Genomic DNA, 23993 nt, shown 5'->3' on the forward strand with positions numbered 1-23993 from the left:
TGTCGCAGTAAACCACATTCATTTAATATTTTAAACACATCTCATAGCAGACACTTCTATATTATACCTGCATGAATTAAGTGTGGTTTACGTTTCTAACACTCTTTGGGGTCACAGTATTTTTTTACAAAGGTATCTCTTGGGACTGGATAATTGTATTTGAGAATCATCTTATAATTTACATTTGTTTCCAAAAATAATTTAAGCAATTCCAGCACAAGCTTTTAGATCAAACGTTTTGTAATATTAGCCTATATGAAACATAAATTTATTCAAGTGTGTCAAAACATTTGATTGGTTCAGACAAGCATAAAAGATCAAATAACGCATATGGGAAAGTCTAACCAATGATCTGTACTCAAAAATACCATAAACAAATGCTGGTCAATGGCATATCAACACTGCAGATATAGATCAAAACTGACAGCAGTATAACTAATATTTACATTATTGGCATTTAGCATTTCAAGAGTGTCATGGCTCTATTCCCAGTGCTTATATTTTGTGAAAAGCGCCTTTTTAAAACAAAGCTTGATGTCTCATAAACTGAAAGCTGTCATTTTAAATGTTAAGAAAAAAACATACTGTAAAAATACATCCTTGAGAGGGTTTGGGATTCTTCCAAAACATGTTGAGCTAGGCCTACATATTTTTTTCTGCAGAAAGCAACAATGAAAAGCAGACTTTTCCTAATTAAATATTATAAATAGCTTAGAGAGAGTCTGGCTAAGTAATGAGCATATAACTGTATTACCTTAGTATATACACATATTTTCCCTGGTTAATTTTCAAACGTGAATTTATTGCAGGCTATTGGCAGGAAAATACCATTAGCACCTTGACCTGCCTGGATTTAAAGAGCAGAAAACTCCACCCCATTTATATAAATGTATGGTGGCAAGCAATTCTGTGAACCTTCTCAGTTATTAATCCATTTTTCCTGCAATATAAGAACAAATGATTCTAAACAAACTACTATATTAAAGCAGGTACTGCTAAGGTATTTTTGGATGGAGATGCAGCTCATGCAAAAATAACCTAATAACGGAGTAGCAAAAAGGGGGAACTAATATTTATATTGTGCACAAAATATAATTTACCCTTTTGCTTTTATTGTAACGGTCAAGCATACACTTTTTTTACTAAACCTCTAATAGAAAATGACAGATTGAAAGACAGCAGCACAATGAAAGTTTTATTTTCAACAATCTCTCTTTGAGTTTGTTTGTACCACCACATTTTTAGACATCTTTGCAGTGACAAAAGTAACTTTATTCCTAAGCCACTTTCTCAAGTTTCTAAAAAAAAAGTAACTAAACTGGTAAAACAAAATAAATTGATTACAGTAAAACATGTTTTAAAACAAAATGCTAAAATAAATATTTAAAATACAGAAACAGTGGTTTCATAGAAATTCATAGAATAATTCAAGTTACTTGTTTTATTATTGTAGCTCTTTTCAAAATGTCCTCCCTATAATGCTTTTCCCTCTTATTTCTTTAAAACTGCAATATTAAGGGTATATACAGTGAACTTTTTCAATTATCTGTTTTCAAAACAGATGCAGAGTAATTCACACTGTACTTTTTGACAGCTAAAAACATGTTATATCTTTCAAAGTAGCATTGTATTGATATACTAAGAATTATACTAGGCTAAGTATTTTTCGAGATCTAACTGCTAGGGAAATATACAGAAACATTTAAAAAACATGACAATGACAAAGCCTGGCAAGTTACAAAGTTCACGAAAACATATGTTCTTGCACATATTAACGTTTTGTTGAGACATATGTGGGGTGGTCCGTCATTCTTTTAAAAGAGACAATGTCTTGCGAATAAAAAGTGTCTATGTCCTTCTGCATCTCAATATTACTACTAACAGTTTGGCTCAGATTAAGCATTACATCTGGGACTACAATTGGATTTGGATTTGGATTCAATTTATTGTCATTGCACATGTACAAGTACAAGGCAACGAAATGTGACCTCTGCATTTAACCCATCCAGAGAGTAGTGAACACACGTACCCCCGGAGCAGTGGGCAGCTATCACTACAGCGCCCGGGGAGCAAGTAGCATGGCATGTGACAAAAGATTTCTGTAACGATCTAAAAAAACACACAGTGCTGATTATCATGTGATTTCCTGCATAGACAAATTTAGTCATGCAATAAATGAGAATCAACCCTGTAGATGTGAGACATCACCTAACTAGACGTGCCCCATTTCAGCTGGCCATTTCAATAAAATCACATTACACTCAGTTAGGAAATTAGAGATACTGTATATAGAACAGTTTACCATGCAAGCATAACCATAGCTAGTTGGTTAGCTTCTTTCCAACATACAATATGTATTAAATGTACTCAAGATAACTATCTGTGTAATCTGTGTTTTTAAGTGAATTCACTGTATGGACTTCAATAACTAACAGTACAGTACCTTTAATTCAGTGGTTCTCAAACTTTTTCGTTGTAAGGCCCCCTTTGTGTTAAGTGCATCGCTTTGCGGCCCCCCATATAAAGACGTATAATCTTAAACTTAGAATTTTAATTAAACCAAAAACATTCAGTTATACAATGCTGGAACCTCAATTCTTTTGGTTGGTGGTGTCATTTTTCTGATGTTTGATTGCATAAAATCTATGATAAATTTCTATATTTCATAAAATGCCACAAAATCTGTGGCCCCCCGGATCCATCTTTGGGGCCCCCAGTTTGAGAACCAATGCTTTAAGTAATTTACCGTTACACAGTGAAAATATCCGGAACAAACATAGAACGCTAAACTAAAATAAAATCAAAAGAAAATGCACAAATAAAAAAATCGACTGTAATTCCACAAGGCATCCAGTTTAGAGCAAATAAGCTCCAACATTTTTGTATTTCAGACAACAAATACAAAGTTGGAGCTACACTGACTAGGTGGGTGGTTTACAGCGAGTCTCCATTTGTAAAGCCACCCTGATCAAGAAGTGTGCAGGTTCACGTACTATACAGTCTCACGGGAATTTGTGACATTGTCACGAACTGTAATTCATGTTCATGGACACAAATTTCCCCTTTTTTTCGTGTGCCCCAGCACAAGTTTCAATCTAACAAATTTTAATACGCGGTATCTTTCGTATGTATAAATATATATCAACGCAATCTGATGGGAATTCATACCTATTTTACAAAGTGGCTCATTCATGTGAATACCCATTTCCTACGATCTCATTCGTATGTTTTGTAATGATTTGACTTTGCCCCTGTGACGTTAGGTTTAAGGGCAGGGTTAGGGTAGCCATTTATCATTGCTTTGCCACCTCGTGAAACTCACGTTTTTAGCTAAATTAGCATTTGCGGCTGCAATTTTAGGGTTTGGGGTGATGTTGGTTAGCCACCTCCTAAAATATGTACGACTTCTTTTGATATCCGGTTATCAATATATAAATGCACATACACACGCGGCCTGTGTATTGAAAGTCTTGCTGAGTGACGCGAAAAAAGGTGCAAATTTGTGTCCATTAACATGAATAAATACATTCCAAATTTCGTGCCAATGCCACAAACTGCCTTGAAACTGGGTTGTCACATGATAGGTCAACTATTATGTGATTAACTATTAAAGTTCATATCATAAACTCATCACAGTTTATGATATGAACTTTAATAGTTAATACTAACTTTCCAACACAAGTGTGAATCATACTATCGCTTACTAACTAAATGACCTCAATGCAGTTTAAAAGAGTTTGAAGAGCACATATGTATCTATGCATGACTGCATGCAGTCCTTTTAAAGAACTGTCAATGTATCGAAGCATTTAAAGAAGAGTGGGGCCTTTAGTAGTGTATGTCATTGATGGAAAGTGTTTGCTGTCTATGTCCCATAGCCTTCTGTCTCCTTGAGGTCCCAGTGCAAAGCCTTGGGTCTGGTTGCTGGCACCTGGCAAACTGGAGGTCCAGTAATTGATATAACTAGCCATGAGAAGAGTCAGTTCAAGGATCTAAAAAAAATAAGAAGATAGAACAAGCAGGATTAGTGAAGAGAACAACTTTATTAGTTAAATCCTTATTGTAACTTGAAGGCCAAAAAAGTTGCAAGAATGGAGCTCATAAGCACATCCCATAGTAATTCGCATAGTATCAGAATGCTGTACGGTATGAAAATGATTACAGTTATAAAGTACATCTGAAACCCTCAATAAATATACCAAGACAAAAAACATCCAGGCTTATTCAAGGGGGAAGGAAGAGTTTAACTTGGCTTTCAGGCACTTTTAAAGTTCTGATTTCACCCCCCACGCTTGAGAACACATTTTTGTGCTTGGGACACTGGATGCAAAAGCAAGCACTGCGACCGCGGATGATGCACGCATTTCATTCTGGCCGCATTTCTGAAGTCGCGGCTCTCTGTCTTCCGCAAATATAACTTATATGAAAGTGGCGCATCCTGCGTTTTCCACGCGTAGTAGATGTTAATGGCCCCTAAACAATACACACCTTCCGCAAGCATTTCTTAATTTCTTCTAAAAAGTGGTGGGGACATGTCCCACCCGCAAATTACCCCTATGGTTCTACCTTCTGTAATTTAGCACCCCTTACCTTTGGTTTAGCCATTGTGAATAAAAGTTTATCTACAGTCTTCTTGCCCAAAGCCTGGTCTTTAATCTGGCTGACCACAACCATGAAGTCCTCCCTGCAGCCCCCAAAGGTGATCACCGACTGGTATGGATATGTGACTAAAGGATGCTACAGAGGAACAAACACACAACTGATAAATGTCTTATTAAAACAAAAACACAATATAGTCATTTCACAGATCATGCATGTCACATTTGATAGAAAGGAATGTTCTCGTAGATTTTGTAGAAATCTATTTACGAATAATGAAGAGGTTCAACCAAAGATGATATGGAAGAGCAAGAGCTGCAGAAAACAATGGTCTGCACTGACCCTGTTTATTTTCATTGAGTACAACAGGACCTAGCAAACATATGATATGTAGTGGAGAAGGCAGGCAATTACACAAGCTTTTGAGAATGTCCTGCTCAGTAAATATGTCTGTGGCCAGACAGATAAAATATACACTAAAAGGATTAGGAGTAAATGTAGTCATAGTTGTGGGTAATGTCAGCCGTTAGAGTGTGCATCATTCTGCACTTTCGAATTTCTACCGGAAGTAGTAGACCATCTGGGAATCTTTGGAATACTATTTTCAACATACTACGATTTGGGACATACTAATTCTACTTTCGAATACTATTATTTGAGTATGCTGATTGGAACGCAGGGTAAAACTCAAATCAGGACGTTTTTGAATATAGACGTTATTTTTGTTTGTTTGCGCACAAAAAGTATCCTCGTCGCATTATATCAATTAATACTGAACCACCGGAGTCACGTGGACTATTTTATGATGTCTTGCACACTTTCAGCGGTTTAAAGTTTGGTTGCATTGCAATCTATGTAGGAGTCAGAAAGCTTCCAAAACTACATTTATTTGCATTCTGGGGTAAAACGGAGATCCTGGGGTTGTTATACTACTTGAGGGTGAGTAATTAATTTTTGGGTGGAGGTTCCCTTTATAGAAACTTTTCTGGATTATTGACTTAAAATCTATATACAGCATCTGTGGAATACTTGGAATAATGACGAAAACCACAGATTTTTTTTACTTTTGTAAAAATTAAATTACATTTTTTTAACAGTAATGCACTTACATCTGAAGCCAGCAGGCTGGTGGAGCAGGGTTTTGTAGTACAATGCACTACACAAAAAGGCACGAACCGAACTGTTGGGTTAAATTAATCTTCATATTTGACCTAACCATGGGCTGAACCAGCCCAGCATTTTGGGCTAAAACAATCCATCATAGATTAATTTATAACCCAGCGGTTGGGTTCGTCCTTTTTTGACACAACCATGGGTTAAAAATAACCCAGCATTTGGTTTTAGAGTATACATAGCTGTCATTGCTTTTGTAGGTGCATGAACTTGCATAAAGGTGCATATTACTATTACATAATTAATTGTAAACAGTACTTTAGTACTTTGTTACATTAAATCTTTCACTTCCTGATTTTTATACTATTTTAGCCAATCATGAGACAAGTTGAGACATTCAATATAGACAAGGTTGATAAATAGTTATTTATTGTATCGTCACTGTCCTTCTGAATCCTTGGATGTCCAAATTCACAGTTTTTCAGAAAATGAAGAAACACTGTACCTTTTAAATGATTAAATGCAGTGTTGTCAAAGTTGAAAAGCACAATTTAATACTTTTCATAGTTAAGATATTTGTAAATCCTAGTAACAAACATAAAGGCTGACTAATAGGGGTGGGAGAGAAAATGTTTCACGATGAATATCGATTCAATCTGCTAGCGATTCGAATCGATTCACAAATAAAAAAAATTAAACGTTACTAACTATAATAACAATAGGTTACTATCGTAACCCCGGTTCTCTGAAACATCGAGTGGAGAGATCCACCTATGGGAAGGGCATCCGTACCTGACTTCTGTAGAAGCATCTAATTGCACCAAGTCTGGCTAGACAGACAGGAGCGCGAGCCCTATGCCAGGTGAGGACCCGCCCCCTCACCTAATGCATAAAAGCTACTTCACGCGCTACCTTTCCTCAGTGAGCATATTCGCTTCTCATGCAGCAAGCGGGGCAAACTTGGTGGATCTCTCCACTCGATGTTTCAGAGAACCGGGGTTACGATAGTAACCTATTGTTCTCTATCATCATCTCATTTCGAGATCCACCTATGGGAGAACTGGACAGCTCCCCGGTTGCCCAATACACTCAACAAAGGTCCGCAAGCCAGAAGACGGTCACCTGTGTGGGCGGTGCCAAACACGTCACAAAAAAGCAACCCAGATATATAGAGAGGGAGCTAGATAACAGCTTTACAGGTGACATGCGATAGCATGCACACATAAGTGATGCTGGCAATGCACATAGGAAAAATGTGAGATGCCAAGCGAAAGCCGGTATGTGTAACAAGTGAGATGCTGGTGACGTAAGAGCGCTTAGCCTGACCCACCAAGCTATAACCGGGGTTAAAGAAGGTTATGATGAACCCACCCCTAATACAGAATGAGCTACCGGGGTCCTGGTAACATCCAGCCGGTAGTATCTGACAAAGGAATGAGGAGAAGTCCAACTAGCTGCGGCACAGATGTCCTGTAGAGAAACTCCCCTGAACAGAGCCCACTAAGCAGCCATGCCTCTGGTAGAGTGAGCTCTGAGGCCCCCTGGGGGCTGCACTCTCATGGATTCATAAGCCATAGATATTGCTTCCACAAGCCAATGAGAGAGGCGTTGTTTGGAAATGGGATTCCCTGTGTGAGGGGGAGCCCAGGAAATGAAGAGTTGATCGCTCTTTCTAAAGGTCTTAGTCCTGTCCATATAAACCCGCAGGGCACGCACAGGACACAAAGCATGTAACCTCTCATCCTCTGCAGAGGAAAAAGGAGGTGGGTGAAAAGTGGACAACTCTATCACCTCACACGTCACTGCTGGGAAGCATTTAGGCATAAAGGCCGGGTTAGGCCTAAGAAAAACTCTATTTCCATCTAAATAAAATTTTGTGCACGAGGGATGAACAGAGAGTGCATGCAAAACACTGACTCATTTAGCAGAAGTCAGAGCCAGAAGCAATGCTGTTTTGAAAGACAGATGTTTCAGCGAAACGTCTCCCAAAGGTTCAAAGGGCCGACGAGACAGAGAATCCAGCGCCATGGAGAGGTCTCACTCTGGCACAGTTTTAGCAGGCATGGGAAGAAAGCGCCGTGCGCCCTTCATAAACCTGCGAAGGATAGGGTGTTGCCCTACAGATGTGCCATCGAACCCGACATGGCACGCAGCGATAGCAGCTAAATAGACCTTAATAGTGGAAAAGGATCTACCTTTATTATTAAGTCCTGCAAAAGCACAAAATATCAGCAACGGAGCACTGATATGATATCAACCTGCGCCCATCACACCACTCCTCAAACACGCACCACTTACAGTCTTACAGAGACCGCGTAGAAGCGGCTCTAGCATTCTGAATAGTGGCGATAACATGAGCAGGAAGCCCAAATGTGTTAAAGTTCGCCCTCTCACTGGTCAGGCCCAGAGAGCCACCCTGTCCGGGTGGAGGTGGTAAATTTCTCTGTTCGCCTGGGACAGGAGGTCCGTGCGTAACGGGAGGGGCCATGGCTGGGCATAGAACAGAGGAGAAATCTCTGCCATCCATGGTGCTTTGGGCCACCTGGGTGCTATCAGGATAAGAGACAAGTTCTGATCTCTTACCCTGGCCAGGGCAGGCAGAATCAGGCAGAGAGGATGGAATGCATAGAGCAGCACTCGTGGCCACGGGTGGGCCAGCGCATCCACGCCGAGGGGTGCGTCCTCTTCCCGTAGCGAGAAAAACAGGACAATGGGCGTTTTCGTGCGAGGTGAAGAGATCTGCGGCCGCCTGGCCGTATCTCTGCCACAGAAGGCCCACTACCTGAGGGTGGAGACGCCAATCTCCATAGAGCGGATTCCCCCTCGATAGAAGGTCCACTCCCCTGTTCAGAACGCCCGGAACATGAGTGGCTCGTACAGACAAAAAATGTCGCCTTCTCCATAGCAACAGCTTGTGAGCCAGAGCATGGAGCTAGGAGGAAGCCATGCTCCCTTGGCGATTTATATATGCTACTGCAGTGGTGTTGTCGCAGCGTATCAGCACATGATGTCCCTGCAGGCGGGGCAAAAAATGCCTTAGAGCCTTCCACACAGAGAGGAGCTCCAAATAATTTATATGGGCTAAGTGAAGAGTGTTTGGCCACACACCATTCACTGTTCTGCCCTCTTGTGTGGCTCCCCATCCTGTTAAGGATGCATCTGTCGTAACCACTTTCCGCAACATGATCGCCCCTAGAGGTTCCATGAGCGTAAAACTCAGTCTTCCTCCAGTGGCGCAGCGCTGTTAAGCACGATCTCGTCACTGTTACAGTGCGACTGAGATCGTGCAAGGGGCTGAGGTGGAGAGATAGGACCCACTTCATATAAGCCCTCATTCTGAGAAGGCCCAGAGGCAAAACTTGTATTGCCGATGCCATAAAACCCTTTAATCTGAGACATGCGCGATACTGTACCCGCGCTCCTTCCTTGAATTGTGAGAGAGAATTCATGAATGAGCGGATGCGTTCCCGCGATAAACGGGCATGCATTGTCACTGAAGTCAGCTCCAGACCCAGAAAAACAGTGATCGGGCTCGGAGAGAAGTTGCTCTTGCTCTCGTTCACTCTGAAGCGATCACACGGCGTGTGTCTTCCATCACTTCCTCCGCAGAATCGGCTATGATCAGCCAATCATCTATATATGTGAGGATTCTTAGACCCGCTATTCTGAGCGGCGCCAGCCCCGCCTCCGCACAGCGAGAGCCCGAAGGGTAGAACTGTGAACTCGTAACACACGCCCTGGTAGGCTAAATGAAGAAATTTCCTGTGAGGAGGATATATGCTTATGTGGAAAAAACATCTTTCAGATCGACTGATGTGAACCAGTCGTTCTGATGATTTGAACGAGAGAGAGTGCTGTGCATCAACATTCTGAAATTGTATGTCCTTAAGTGTTTGTTCAACACTCTGAGATCCAGAATAGGACGAAGGGAGCCGTCTTTTTTCGGGACTAGGAAATAACGAGAATAAAACCCCTGGTTGTACAGATGCGAGGGTATCACCCGTACCACCCCCTTCTCGAGAAGGGAGGAAATCTCGTCCTTCAGAACGTGAGCGGAGCTCTCTTCCGTGTGAGAAGAGAGGATTCCGCTGAAGTGCGGGGGTTTTCTGGCAAACTGGAGCCTGTAGCCCGTCGTAACGGTGCGAATAACCCAATCGGGGGCCGACACAGACTGCCAAGCTGTCGCATGAGCGCTGAGAGAATCCACGCGCATTGGGGATATACACGGAGCTGCCGGCACGGCCGGACTGCTCATTCGTGGTGCAATGGCGCCATTTAGTGGACAGACTGGTGGCGACATGCGGTACATCAGAGAAACGGCTGCAGAGAGTGTACGAGGGGTGATTTGTGCAAACTGTGAAGAGGCTTTGGTAGAGCACTTTTCAACACCAGCAGGGCACTTATCACCATTTATTTTCCCTCTAGCTCTGGAACAGGGAGCTGGTGAGGGGGATAGTGTATGGGGAACACCTGAACTTTTGGCAAAAAGGGGCCCTTGGGTTGAGAACTTTCTCATCTTGGGTAAAGGGGGAAAAAAACTCAAATTTACGTCCAATGGGCTGGCCGCCCATGAACCTGGACCAAGAATCCCCTGAAGGGGCATATCAGGTATTCCTCTTGCGTTTGCCATCCGAAGTGGTGGGGTTAAGGGGCTTCTATGCTGCGGCTGCAGCATAAGATGACTTACCCCAGGTCTTAGGTGGCTGGTTAGTCTGCTGGCTAGGCTGCAGGCTGGGTTGCCTGTTGCGGGACTTGTGTTTGGCCGCATTCTCAAATGGCCGATTTGAGGCCGGGGCCTGAGGGGGACGAGAGGGAGCCTGGCGTGGAGCAGTCTTCCTAGGCAAGCACAGCTTAAACGCCTCATCCTCCTTCTTATCATCATAGCGCTGCTGCATAAGGGCAACCTCCAGACCAAAGAGAGCCTGGCCAGGCTCCACCGGGGCTCCTGCAATGCGCCTTTTCTCACTGTCTGGCAGACCAGAGAGATTTAGCCAGAGGGCTCGTTCCCCCGTAACTGAAAGAGCCTTAGAACGTCCGCTGTCCTGGACGGCCATACGGGCATTGCGCAGAACCAGGTCATTAACAGTGACGATCTCTTTCCAGAGAGTAGGCAATGGGGAACCTTTATCCAGGTGCTTACCCATGTCCTCCAATAACTCAGCCTGGTAGGCTGAGAGGAGGGAGGAAACATTTAGCGCTCGCACCGACAGAGCAGACGCTTTGTACAAGGTCTGAAAAACTGAAGCCGTAAAGCGGTCCATCTTGTTAGGGAGTGCTGGCTTGGGGGGAGCCAGAAGACCTCCCTGAGAGGGGCTGAGGTGTCTTGCGATGGACGGCTCGATAGCGAGAGGGTCACCCATACCGAGCGATGCCATATTCTTAACCTCCAGACCCGTTAAGCCATGCTTCAGGTCGAGTGGGTCGTTCCAAAAATGGCGCATGTGCTTAGCGCACGCGTGGACAATCGGCAAGAGCTGTTTCCGCTAACCGGCCGGGGGGCCGAGGAGTTTGCCTTTGTAGATGTCCCTCTCCTGATTGGCGGTATTCTGGAGCGCCGGCCAATCGATGCCGAGCCAAACGGCCTCTCACTCACACACCTCGAGGAGGATCGTGTGCGGTTTTGCAGCCGCGCTGCTAACCGGAGTAGCCTGGACGGACGGGGTGGTGTCCTCGTCCTCAGAGCCATCGAGCAAAGAGGGATCTTCATCTTCACCCGAGCCTGCACGCTCACCATGAAACGACGAAACCTCAGGTAGGATATCGTCGAGTAAGCTCTCATCTGCCTGGTCGGCCCAACTGAGAGACGGCAGACTCTGGGAGGCCAACAGTGCTGTCCCGCAATCGACCGCCTCAGCATCTGAGTTGCACTGTTCTTTGGCGCCCTGGATAGAGGCAATCTTAAGCCGGCGCCTGAGAAGCTTCTTAGGCAGGGCGAGGCAATGGCTGCAGTTTTCCGGCAGCGAAAGTGCTTCCTCGGCGTGTTTAAACCCCATACACACGATGCAATAGGGATGGGTATCCCTTGCGGCGATAAGGGAGCCGCAGGCGGCAGGGCATGCATGCGACTGCGGGTCCGATGGGGGAGCAGATTGTTTATCCATGCGGAGAAACAGGCGGGCAGCCTGGTAATAGAAAGGATGGCGAGCGTGGGTGGCAAGCCGACCAATCGAAGATAAATAGCAACCAACCGTAAATCCTGACAACACGCCTGGCGAAGGCTGATTGGAGATATGTCCTTCTGTAGGCCAAGTGAAGTAGGACAAGCACAGTAAAGCTGCGTAGCAAAGAGGTCTCGAGAAGCGAATGTCAACTGAGGAAAGGTAGCGCGTGCAGTAGCCTTTATGCATTAGGTGAGGGGTCGGGTCCTCACCTGGCATAGGGCTTGCGCTCCTGTCTGTCTAGCCAGACTTGGTGCAATAGGATGCTACTACAGATGTCAGGTACGGATGCCCTTCCCATAGGTGGATCTCGAAACGAGATGATGATAGAGAACGTGATGTCTTTGGAACAAATAAGGCGGAAGTCAACTGCAAGAGGGGTGCAGCACCCGGACGTTTTTTTACGCGCAAACACAGCGGAGTATATATAGGAGCACTAGAGAAAGAGATAAAACCAAATACATTCAGCCCTATAGTACTAAACTGCAAGATCAACAAAGTAAATTTTTAGGATGGTCTTTCTCTGCATCTTCTCTCTGCAGTGAGTGAGCGGCAGGGAGAAATTTCAATTTGCTAACGTTATAGCGCAGCTGACTTGACAATAAGTGCAAAATAGCGTTTCCCAAAACCTGTCAGTTGGATTTAAGAACATGAACTTACTTCTGTAAATATGCAGTTTGTTAGCCAGACGGACGCGCTGGGTGCTCTGCATGGGACTAATACACTAATATGCGTCAAATAACCACTCTTTTAGTGTATGTTTATGAGTGATTCTATATTTAGGGGTATATTTCAGGTCCAAAAAGTCAGGAAATCAGTATTCTTTTTTTGATAAATAAACTAGGTGGTTGAATAATATATCCCCTTAATGTGCAAAATAAATTATATAGCAAGCTTATGCTCTAATCTTTTTATAATAAATTAACACTGAATTGCCAACATTGTCAATTGTTTATGGTAACACGGTTGACAGGTAACACGGTTGACATTTCAGCCACTTTAGGGCCTTGTGCAAACTGCTGACCTTGGACTAGTTAGTACATGACCTTGATTAACTTACTGTATGTTTTTATATTCTTTCTCTACATATTTATAAATATAACATGTGACGCAAGTTCAACAGAACATGTTGATAACACAGTTGACGGTCAATTAATCTACTCTATGTGCAGACAATAATATGGATAAAATATTGAAGAGGAGAAGTTATGACTTACCACACGGTCTTCAAATTTTCCTCCAAAAAAGGAAATGACATCATGTGATGTTTGACATGTGACTTTGTAACAAACCATTGGTGATTTATAGGGGGTTATATGGGTTGTAACAGGGTTGACACTAATTTCTCGGACATACAGTAAGTAAATGGACGATTTAATGTACATGCATGAGCAAAATACTTTTTAAAACACCTTGTAAGAAATATATACAGAAACATGTATTCTAGAGCTGATCTGAAGAGCAAAACCTCACATTGACCAAATCAGACAGCACAAAACCAGCAGATTAAAGTAAAATGGATAATATAGTCCATGGACATGACATGTACCCCTAATTGTAGAATGACTCTTATGATGATTTTGTCATAAGATGTGGCAATGCGTGGAAGTGACTGTCGTTTAACATACAGCATTAATGAGTCACGTTTAATTACTATTGTGTATTTGTTTTAATGTCTGACAGCAGAATACGTCAATGAGAATGGCTTTACTGGGCACTCAGTTGTATTAAAATACAATATGTGACTGTTCTAAAGGTAGTTAGCCAAAGTACCAACACTAGTCTGACTGTGAGCGCAAACGTGGTGCTGACTACATCAAGAATCGATTCTGAATCGAATCGTAACCCTAAGAATAGATTCTGAATCGAATCGTGAGGGACCAAACGATTGTGAAACAATCCATGAAATATGGAGATATGAGGTTTCAGAAGGACAGAGGCAATATGATGTTAATTGTTAATAAAGTTTATAATATGTAATACAAAATAAAAATGTTATGGTTCTACACCGTGACATAGTTGTATTATAAGTGTTAAGTGTAAGGGTGCTGCACACATTTAAGATCTTAAGGTGAAGGTAAATGACCCAAAATATTTTAAATAAAGTTTCTTACTGAAATGTTAAGTGTGTCTCCACATCCACATCCACACACACTCACCATGGTGTAATCCAGAACACTCAGTCCATCTTCATTAACAGCCAGCCACACTTGAGTTTGGTCTATTGAAGAAGGCGGCAAAGGCTACACACACACATACACATGAAGGATTAAAATGAATCAACTAGGTATGTCTCAAAATCGTTATATGTGGTCATGGATCGGTAGAAAAAAATCCAATTTTGGCAGCAGCTACGGAAACTATGTCACCTTGATTACTTCTGAACTTACCTTGGCACTGAACAGCTTGGCCCCGAAAAGAGGCCATTTGCGGGCCACAGTCAAATAGATTCTCACACATTCTGAGGCTGTGCACCCACGCAGAACAGACCACTTAGTGGCCAAACGCTCTGCAAGGTCCCTGTGGAACAGAGTGGCCATTATTTAAAAAAAAAAATCTGTAGAATGCCAATGTGAGGCATTAACATTATAAATATATCCAAATAATATATATTGAATTATATTGTACTGTTTGTATTATATTAGAGTAGCCTATATAATCAAGTGAAGTGAGATAATGAGATTACTAATGCAGTGTGTAAATAAGAATATTGTGAATTTACCTGAGAAGTTCCATGCTGCATTCTTGCTTGTAGCGTTTGGGGTAAAAGCGCTCTAGCACCTGCAGAAGTATCTGTTGGGTCTTCGACTGAGGAGAACTAGCAGGAGACACTGCAGATCGATCTAGATCACTATGCTCAATCTACAAGGTAAATTTAATTGAGATGCGTTTGACTCCAAGAACCTCAGATATCCTTGCCTAAACATACACAAACTCTCCATTACACCCACCTGTGCCATGAGCGCAGCTACTTCCAGGCCCAGCTCCTTACTGACAGGAAAGTGCCCTTGTTGTACCTCTTCATTTACTTGATAAGCCAGCAGGAGGCGCTCTCGTTCGGTTTCTCCCTTAGCCTGGGCTCGTAAACAAAGCCTAAACGCAAGATTGAATCAACTTACAACATGAACAATACAAACAAATGTTTAATTGACATATTCTGAAAAGGACCACAAACCTGCTTTTGTAAGTCAAGCGGACAATCCGAGTTCCTTCATATTTCCCTGGATGAAGTTCTTTCAAAGCCTGTTCCCACTTGGAGATAACGTCACAAATCTGTACCAGATAAAAACATCTGGTCAATCAAAACTGTTCAATTTCCTTGCGACATAAAAAAACTGCTCTCTGTAAAATGTATTCTGTAAATGAAGTAAAACTATCAAACCTTATAGCTGGGCTGCAGACAGTGTTCCAGATCTTTTCCAGAGGGGTCGTCAGTAAATAGCGTAAAACCTGAAATCTGGGGCCTCCTCATACCCGTCCTCTGATTCAATGTGTTCAGGAATTCCTCTACTGTGGTAGAACCATCAAAACCTACAACCTACAGAAAAGAGAGATATGCTAATATGACAAGACATCATACCGTTGAAGTAGCTGTGAGTTTGAACGTAATCTGTAAATTTGTATTTGGTCAGTTCTGTGTGTGTACCTCATAAGTGTTGTTCATGAAGTGCACAGGTATGCTGAAGGGCAGAGAGTGATGATAAGGGTTTCTCAACAAAATAGACAAAACCTCCATCCGTGAGGGTTTGGCCGCTCTCTCGCCGTTCTGTAACGTTCTCTCCACTGACCGCTGACAGTACACAGCATATTTTCCAACTTCAGTTCTGTGGGAATATAGACAGATATAGATTTTTTGATATATGGAGATTTTAGAATGATAGGACATGCCACTCCAAAGAATGAGCTTTTATTTTTTATATTTTAATTTTTTTGTGCTAATTTTAGTTCAGCAATTTTGTTATGCACTTTTGTCATTTTGTTATTTATTTGTTTATTTTTTATGTTGCTTTAAGATTAAATTATTTCTATTATAGTTTTTTTTTCATTTAATGATTTAACCTAAATGTATTTCAGTTGATTCCTGAGCCAACATTTCTCATCTTTGTTCTGTTTTCCAGTAAAAATACCCAAACATCCTTAACCAGATAACATCACTTCAGAACAAGGTTATTATAGTTTACTAAAACTAAATTAAATCTGTGCATTGTATCAAATAAAATATTAGCCTAAAATTATTTTAAAATGAAAATGAAAAACACATGAAAATGAGAAATATTACCTCAGGAATCAACTGAAATACTTTTAAGTTGAACTATTAACTGAAAATAAATAAAAACTTTAAAATTTAACTAAAATTATTTAATCTTATATAGCAACATAAAACAAAATGATAAAAGCACAAAAAAAGAATTGCTGAAAATAAACATAAAAATATAAAAAATAAAAGCTATTTCAAAATATGAATAAAACTACAATAAAACTAAAAACAAACCGATAACAACTCTGCTTCAAAAGCTAAACAGCCTTTAGCTTCTACTACTTGAAAAATTGAGTTAACCTCACCAGTGGCGTAACTTTGTTTTGAAAAGTGGTGGGGACAAAGACGACACAAACAATACTGTAATAAATTGTTTCTGTAAGAACTCGTCTGGAATATTCATGGACTTCACAAGCGCGAAACATGTAGGTGACTCCTCTAGAAAACAGTATAAAAACTGCGCCGCTTTATCGACTGCTTCAGTGGTGTAACGTTAGTGCTAAAGACGCATAACAAGTAATATTGACACCGGCGTGAAGCAGGTTCGAATCCGCTTATCTCACTGTTCTAAATTTCCACATATCAGATCTGCTTCCATTTGTTTTTAAACTATATCATGTTTTCATCAGTAGATCATTTAAAGCATGTTGTGCTTTATTATATGTAAGGATGGCTGTTGCCGTACGTAATTAAACGTATTAATTCGTGATGAAACAAAAACTACTTAAACGAATGTGTGTTTTCCCCATGTTAAAAATTTGGTGTTTGACAACCCCCTGCTAATAAGGACAAACATTCAAGTATACAGGGGAAACAGATGGAAAATAATATCTTAAAAAAATCGTATTTTCACTAATTACTACGGGCATTGCCTGATAGGCTACAAATATACAACAAACTTTCTAAATTTTGTTTTGAACTCATGAAACTACAAAGTTGTGACTTTTTCCATTTATTGGAGTTTTCTATCAAGTATCAAAATGTAATTAATTTTGCAATAGGCGATAGCAACCGCATGTCGAGAACAATAAGGACGAATATATAGCATCAAAGTGCAATTAAGCGCAAAATGTTTGGTACATGTATGACTTGAACAGCCATTTTCAAATATTTTCATCATTTATTAAAAATAAATACCTTTACAATCTGATATGTGAAAAAGTTCAGCAAACAACAGTCCCGTACCCACGACGACATGGAGCAGTTAATTTTCGTGTGCCTTTCTTACATTTTGTCTATTCCAATATGAAACTGATGGTCGGAGTTAGTATAAATAGCCTCTGCTTACAAAGCGGGCTACTTGCACGGTAAATAGACACTCCGTATTTTTTATTTCTTACAATAAGTGGTGGGGACAAAATTGACTTTGGCAAAAAGTGGTGGGGACATGACCCACCCATCCACCCGCAAATTACGCCTATGAACCTCACTAAATTAATATGATCTGTTTTATAACAATATAAAAGTTATAATTTAAATCATTATAAGCAAGATCATGGATTAAATCTATATTTCTATAAATTTCAATACACATATACAAATTTGACTACACAGAGTCGGGTTTGCAGTTATCATGAATGAACTACAGTTCATTCATGAACTGAGTGGGAGTTTGCAGCAGGGGCAGACTTAACCAATAAGCTTTTCCAGCAGCCGCAACAAATGCCCAGAAGTTTACATGAAGCATATACTGTATAACATATTTGTTTTTTATCATATTTTGTCTGGATACCAGCATTAAAATGTAACGTTATTGTTACATTTGCGTGGATTTGCGGAAAATGAGCGTGGAGATGGTAAAATAAGGGTTATAAAGGGTGCATATTATGACTGTTGGGGCCCCAATGCCTGAAATCGCTTAGGGCCTCCAATTCACTAAGTCCGCAGCCACTGCATTCATGAGTGGGAGTTTGCAGCCACTCACCTGGGATCTGCGTTGCGAAGCAGGTACTGTCTCAGGTACCAAAGAAAGTGATGTTGAGGCAGGAAGAGAGCCACACACAATGATAACAGCTGCCAGCACTGAAATAAGAGAGAGGATATAAAATGTTTCATACTGTATGATGATACTTTATTGTGTGTAAATATGACACTGACCTGTGTGAGGGAGTAGTTGTGAGGGGTACGGCAGTTGGTTTGTTTGATCAATTGGCAGTACATCTCATTCTGGAGCTCTGGATGTGTTAGACACACCTGCAGTGCATTCTGGGCCAGCGAAGTATGGTAGTCTATGGAGGGAGACTCCACCAGCACATTAATGAAGAGCTGACATGACTGCAAGGGGAAATTAAAGACAGACATATTGTAAGTTGTAGTTGGTGTATGTTTGTGTATTGACAGTGATGTTGCATTTTGTGTGTTATGCCAACACACCACAGTTTCTGATAAGCCCAGCACAGCCAGCAGATGGCGAGCCCTTTACACAACCCGTTACCACACACAGCTGGTTCTGCGGTCGGGCCGCTGAGACAGCGCATGCAACAACACGCTTTACTTTCTTATTAACATTCCATTTCAGTCTTTACAGAAATCCTTACAATGCAAATTAAATCAAGTCAGGATGCAGCTGTCAACCCCTCCATTCATTACTTCAGAGTGGGAGTCATTTTCTTTCAGTCTCAAATGACTACCTAAAAAGCCCGTCTTGATCTTCAAAGAGCACAATGCTAGCTCCTGAGGATATGCCATTGAACTGTAAATAGGGCATAATGTCTGCAAGCCTCTAGAGAACGAGGATCTCAATAGGAAACGGGAGCCTGAGGAGACGCGACTAGAGACTGAAACGAGACGATCTCTCCAAACACTGTCAGCGATCCTCTTTGAACTCAGAATGAAATGTTTAGGCCTGTCCTCAAATTGAGACACGTTACAGCGCTTGTGCCGTTTCCCACACAAAGAGCACAACAGTGAATAGTAAAGAGTGGCGATTCTGCTTTTAAGCCAGACTTTGCCAGTAGTGAACAATGTTTTTAAGAAGAGATGTACAGTAATGTGACAAAAAATATTCCCAAAACAAATTTAATTTTACATTTTAGACACAACTGTGTCACGGTTTCCCTCCATTTCTCCCCATGTTTCCCCATAGGACTCCATTCTCCATCATCCTCCACGTTCCCGCACCAGTTCCTCATCTGCAATCCCCATTCCAAGTCCCCACCTGCCCCGTCCGGCCGCTCCAAGTCCTCGCCGTTCCAAGTCCCCGCCGGGTCCCGTCCAGCCCTTCCCTAGAAAATTTTGGGTGAGGACGCGCCTCCTGGAGGGGGGTAATGTCACGGTTTCCTCTGTTTCTCCCCGTGTTTCCCCCTAGGACTCCATTCTCCATCATCCTCCATGTTCCCGCACCAGTTCCTCATCTGCAATCCCCATTCCAAGTCCCCTCCCGCCCCGTCCAGCCGCTCCAAGTCCCCTCCGGTCCCGTCACGGTTTCCCTCTGTTTCTCCCCGTGTTTCCCCCTAGGACTCCATTCCCCATCGTCCTCCACGTTCCTGCACCAGTTCGTCGTCTGCAATCCCCGCACCTGCCCGTCATCAGCCTCATAACCCACGAACTATAAATACTCAATCTGTTCCGTTGTTCGTTGTCTAGTAATAAATGTTATGTTTAATGTCAACTAGGGCTGTCACGATTATGAAATTTGGCTGACGATTAATTGTCTAATAAATCATTGCGATTATGACGATTAATTGTTTGTTTTAGAGCTTTGACTTTTAATTCTAATACATTTTTTATTCAGCTTTGAAACAACCATATTGTTCTGAATATAAAGACTATGTTCTTTTTCTTGGAAATACATAGGAAAAAATTGGGTCATCATACTTAAGGTTTAGGCTTTTACCTGTCAATAATACAACCGCCAAATACTTGTAAATTAAGTAAATTGATCAGGCGTGAATTGAAGCCACCATTAAAATGCTATCAGTCATAGAAAAGCTTTTAGTCTGTTTTTTTCTCACTTGCACGACTACAATAAAAGTTTACTTCTATGTTAATGAGATTTTGGTAGACTGGTTTTCACACTGAAATAATATTAAATTGTACTGCAGGTTATTTATATGCTTTAGTTTTTTTTTAAGTGATTGTGTTGTGGTGGTACATTTTACAAGTATTACCGTGCTTTAGTTACTATATATACAATAAAATATGCAATGCAGATGCACTACAGCTCCCACTAGTGTCTTCTATAGAGATGTGCAATAATTGCGATGATCTGAAACCATCGCGATGAGGTCAAACAATCGCGATGAGACTATTATTTAATAATCGTGACAGCCCTAATGTCAACGTCTCTGTCTCCCGGTCTTGTTTTCCCAATTAAAGGGTTTTTTGTTTCGTGGATACTTTTTTTTTCATTCTGATTTATTCATTAATTAATTTTGAAGTTTTTTATTCAGACTATAGTTATTTTTCCCTTATTTTTCCTAGCTGAATTTAGTGTAATTTTATACACTCATTTTAAAGCTGCAATCTGTAACTTTTGTCGCTACCTCTGTTTGAAATACAATTCCAGGTTTTATCTTTACGTGAGTTAAAAACAAATGATGGCAATCTGACATGTTCCAAGAAATCATTCATGATAGCACATTATACTTAACACAGATTTTTTTCAGCAACTGCTCAATAACAGATTTATATTCATTTTTAACCAAATAAACGCACAGATTGCAGTTTTAATGGCCATAATACAGATTCTCTTGATCTTCGCCAGTTATAAAACTTTTAGTCTTGCCAACTACTTTTTAAAAGCATAGCTTAACTACTTCTATAAGTTATGAATACTGTATCTTATAGCTTGGCAAGACGGTTTCAAAAGCAGCTTTCCCAACATGGCTACACGGCAGAAGAGATATGCCTCAATCAGAGCCAAATCCAGCTTGTTATCTCCTCAGTTTTAATGAGAACAGGGCCTCTCATCCCTGCCTTTGATCCTGCTGTGGGAGACACAACTCTCACACACATATGACAGAAGAGCACCACAAACCCTCTGGAAAGTAGACAGGTAGTGTAGACAGTAGACAGTGGAATCACGACAGATAGACATTCACCTTAAAAAGCTTGAGAGCCTCCGTTTGAAGTGCTTCAGAAGGCAGCGTGGTGAGGGCGGAGCGCAGACCCTCCTTACTGAAGCAGAGCACTCCACGTTTCCACAGGGCTGAATCTGCACACGAACACACCCCACATTCAAACTCAAATTAAAATGGAACGACACCTGCCAACCAACATGCCTTCAGATCTGGCTGTAAACACCGTTTGGGGTCTAGATTAGGTAACTTAATCTGTAGTGTTACTTTACATGTGTTTCCGATTGTTAGATATTAAAGTGACCTCTCACCTGGGTCTCCATCTATGTCCAGCAGCTTGCCAATCAGCTGCTCATACTCTGTGCCCACTCTTAAACTTGCACAACTGCCTGCCGCAACAGTCAGGTGGTACAGCCACGTATCCTGCAAGATGGAACGTAAATAAAAATGTTGGAATACACCAGATGACTAACCAGAAGTGTAAAAATCAATTTGACTCAACAGGCTTGAATAGACAAAACATAGCATTTGTAGTTACAAGATAGAATTCTAAGCCTATTTATATTTGGATAAAAACATTTAAGTTCTAGTCAATATTTGGCTTGTTTTGTGGTATAGGTGGTACCTTTTCTTGTTTAGTGCCAACGAGCAGGTAGGTGGGACTTTGCTCCTTGGGATGAGCCACTATTGTGAAGTGAGAGGATAGGAAGCCCCGCCCACCTGCTTCATATTCCTCATCAGAATCACATGACCTGTCCACTTCTTCTACTCGTGCTTCACGAATACGCAGCTCACCCAATGGGAACTGAAACCAACACACACACACGCTTGACCTCAATATACAAGTGTTATATGTATGAATTAATTTAACATAGACAGAATTACACGAAAATATTATTTTTACTTTAAAAGATGGCATAGTCACAGCTACTACTTTGCTACATGTTAAATTTAAATATAAAAAGTATTTGTTGTCTTAGAAACCTAAAGGTATCTACCTTGTCATCATGGTTACGGTAGTAGTAGAACACTTTTCCAATCAAAGCACACCACACAAGCTTTGAGTGCCCATGTTTTACCTGTCAGAAAATTAAAGTTATGATCAGACAAAGATGACAGAAAGAAATATAAAGGAGAGATCTGATAACATTTGCCTATACTGTTTAATGTGCATGCAGATGGCATCTTGAATATGAATATTGTTTAAAAATGTCTTCGTGATAGTTCACTCAAATAACGCGTCAGCTTCGCATTCTCTCGTGGGTGCGAGTTGGAGAGTGTCGCAGAAGAGAGGAAATTGTTAACTAAAGCCAATATTATTGTTTAATTGCGCACAAAAAGTATTCTCGTCGCTTCATAAAATGAAGTTTGAACCACTGTAGTCACATGGACTATTTTAACGCTGTCTTTACTAACTTTCTGCGCTTAGAGTGTGCGTTGTGTTGCTGTCTATGGGGGGAATCAGAAAGCCCTCAGATCTCATCAAAAATATCTTTATTTGTGTTCCGAAGAATGACTTGAGGTTGAATAATTAATGACAGAATTTTCATTATTCGAGTGAACTATTATTTAGAAGCATTATTTTAGCCTGAGCTGTCATTTATTTGTGAGGAAGATATAATGAAATCCCCTCTGATGTGGTGAAGTCATCCCCCTCTTACTGCCACACGCACAGTTAACAGGGACTCCACCTCACTAACATTCTGCTGACCTCAGCTCTGCCCCAGCATGTACCAGCCATCCAGGAATCTCACCATGCAATGTCACCCGTTAATCCCCCCTTTAGTCATCAACACGTTCACTGTTACTGTATACACATGTCTAAAATCTAACCGTTAAACAAACATAAAAGCATTAAAATGTCGGATAAGATTTATAAGAAATAGTCAACCAGCTCTGACTAAATAAATTAGGACACTTAAGTGTTGGGTTGTACTGTAGATACTGTAAAAGTAAAACTAAGTGAAAATAAAATGAAAATGTTCTATTATAAAACAATGATTTCTGGTCCTTGATTCTGATTGGTTGAGCCGCGTTCTCTGCCGTTATAAAATACCCGAATTGTAACTGCTGACAGCATTACACAGCTTAAGTATCACTGTGCCACTGTTGTTGCTTCTGTGTTGCTTGGCCTTGCTATGCATATGGAATTACTGTTTTATAAAAGCAATAAGCCCTGCAAAGCAGTGGGTTACAGGGCATGTTATAACAGCAAAGGGGATTCTGTTCGTGCCTAACAACGCCCCTTAGCTGTTATAAAATGCACTGTAACCCACTGCTTCACAGGGCTTATTGCTTTAGTAAATACTTAAAATGGAGACATAACATTGCAAAATGAAACTACATAACTTTGCATAAATCTTACACACTGCCACAGAACAAAAAGATGAGCAAATACAACCAACCAAAAAGGTCTCTTTTTTTTTCAACAGCAGTAAATAGCAGTAAGTCCACACCACAGTATTGCTTCTATTTAAAGTTTTGGTCACAGTGAATGCACCCACAACTTTGCTTGTCAAGTGCTTCTGGAACACTTTCACATCTGAGGAACACTCGATGAACTCTTACCTTGGTAAGCCAGCCTCGCACTGTAGGCTTGGCTTCCTTATCCATAGAAACGGGTCCACTGGCCTGAACCTTGAGAACATTCTGGAGAACTCTGATCCAGTCCTCTAGGATATTTGGAGAGTCTGCCGCCAGGTAAAATGTCTTTTTCTCTGTAATTAACTAAACCACAGAAACAAGATAAAGATGAACAGAGCTTTAGTTGAAGATCTGTATGAACATTTGTAGTCTGTGAGTCTTTGCTTTGATTTGGCATCGATTAAATTCATTCTTGCCTCTCAA

At 41.2% G+C, this 23993-nt stretch overlaps 1 protein-coding gene across 2 annotated transcripts in view; it reads right to left on the minus strand.

Moving 5' to 3' along the window:
• Nucleotides 1-1182: 1182 nt before the first annotated feature.
• Nucleotides 1183-23993, minus strand: part of plekhh1 (pleckstrin homology domain containing, family H (with MyTH4 domain) member 1) — a 45605-nt gene continuing 22794 nt past the window's right edge. For both annotated transcript variants that reach the window (XM_057344628.1, XM_057344629.1), the window contains 16 exons: nt 23715-23873; nt 22145-22225; nt 21772-21951; nt 21458-21569; nt 21171-21283; nt 18226-18402; nt 18053-18150; nt 15517-15694; nt 15253-15408; nt 15046-15143; nt 14822-14963; nt 14593-14732; nt 14261-14390; nt 14030-14113; nt 4591-4737; nt 1183-3992 (listed from right to left, as the gene is read on the minus strand). In XM_057344628.1, coding sequence (XP_057200611.1) covers nt 3810-3992; nt 4591-4737; nt 14030-14113; nt 14261-14390; nt 14593-14732; nt 14822-14963; nt 15046-15143; nt 15253-15408; nt 15517-15694; nt 18053-18150; nt 18226-18402; nt 21171-21283; nt 21458-21569; nt 21772-21951; nt 22145-22225; nt 23715-23873 — 2178 coding nt within the window. In that variant the 3' untranslated portion in view covers nt 1183-3809. The remainder of the gene's footprint in view (nt 3993-4590; nt 4738-14029; nt 14114-14260; nt 14391-14592; nt 14733-14821; nt 14964-15045; nt 15144-15252; nt 15409-15516; nt 15695-18052; nt 18151-18225; nt 18403-21170; nt 21284-21457; nt 21570-21771; nt 21952-22144; nt 22226-23714; nt 23874-23993) is intronic.

Source organism: Triplophysa rosa, linkage group LG10 (genome assembly GCF_024868665.1).
Source record: "Triplophysa rosa linkage group LG10, Trosa_1v2, whole genome shotgun sequence".
Lineage (NCBI taxonomy): Eukaryota > Metazoa > Chordata > Actinopteri > Cypriniformes > Nemacheilidae > Triplophysa > Triplophysa rosa.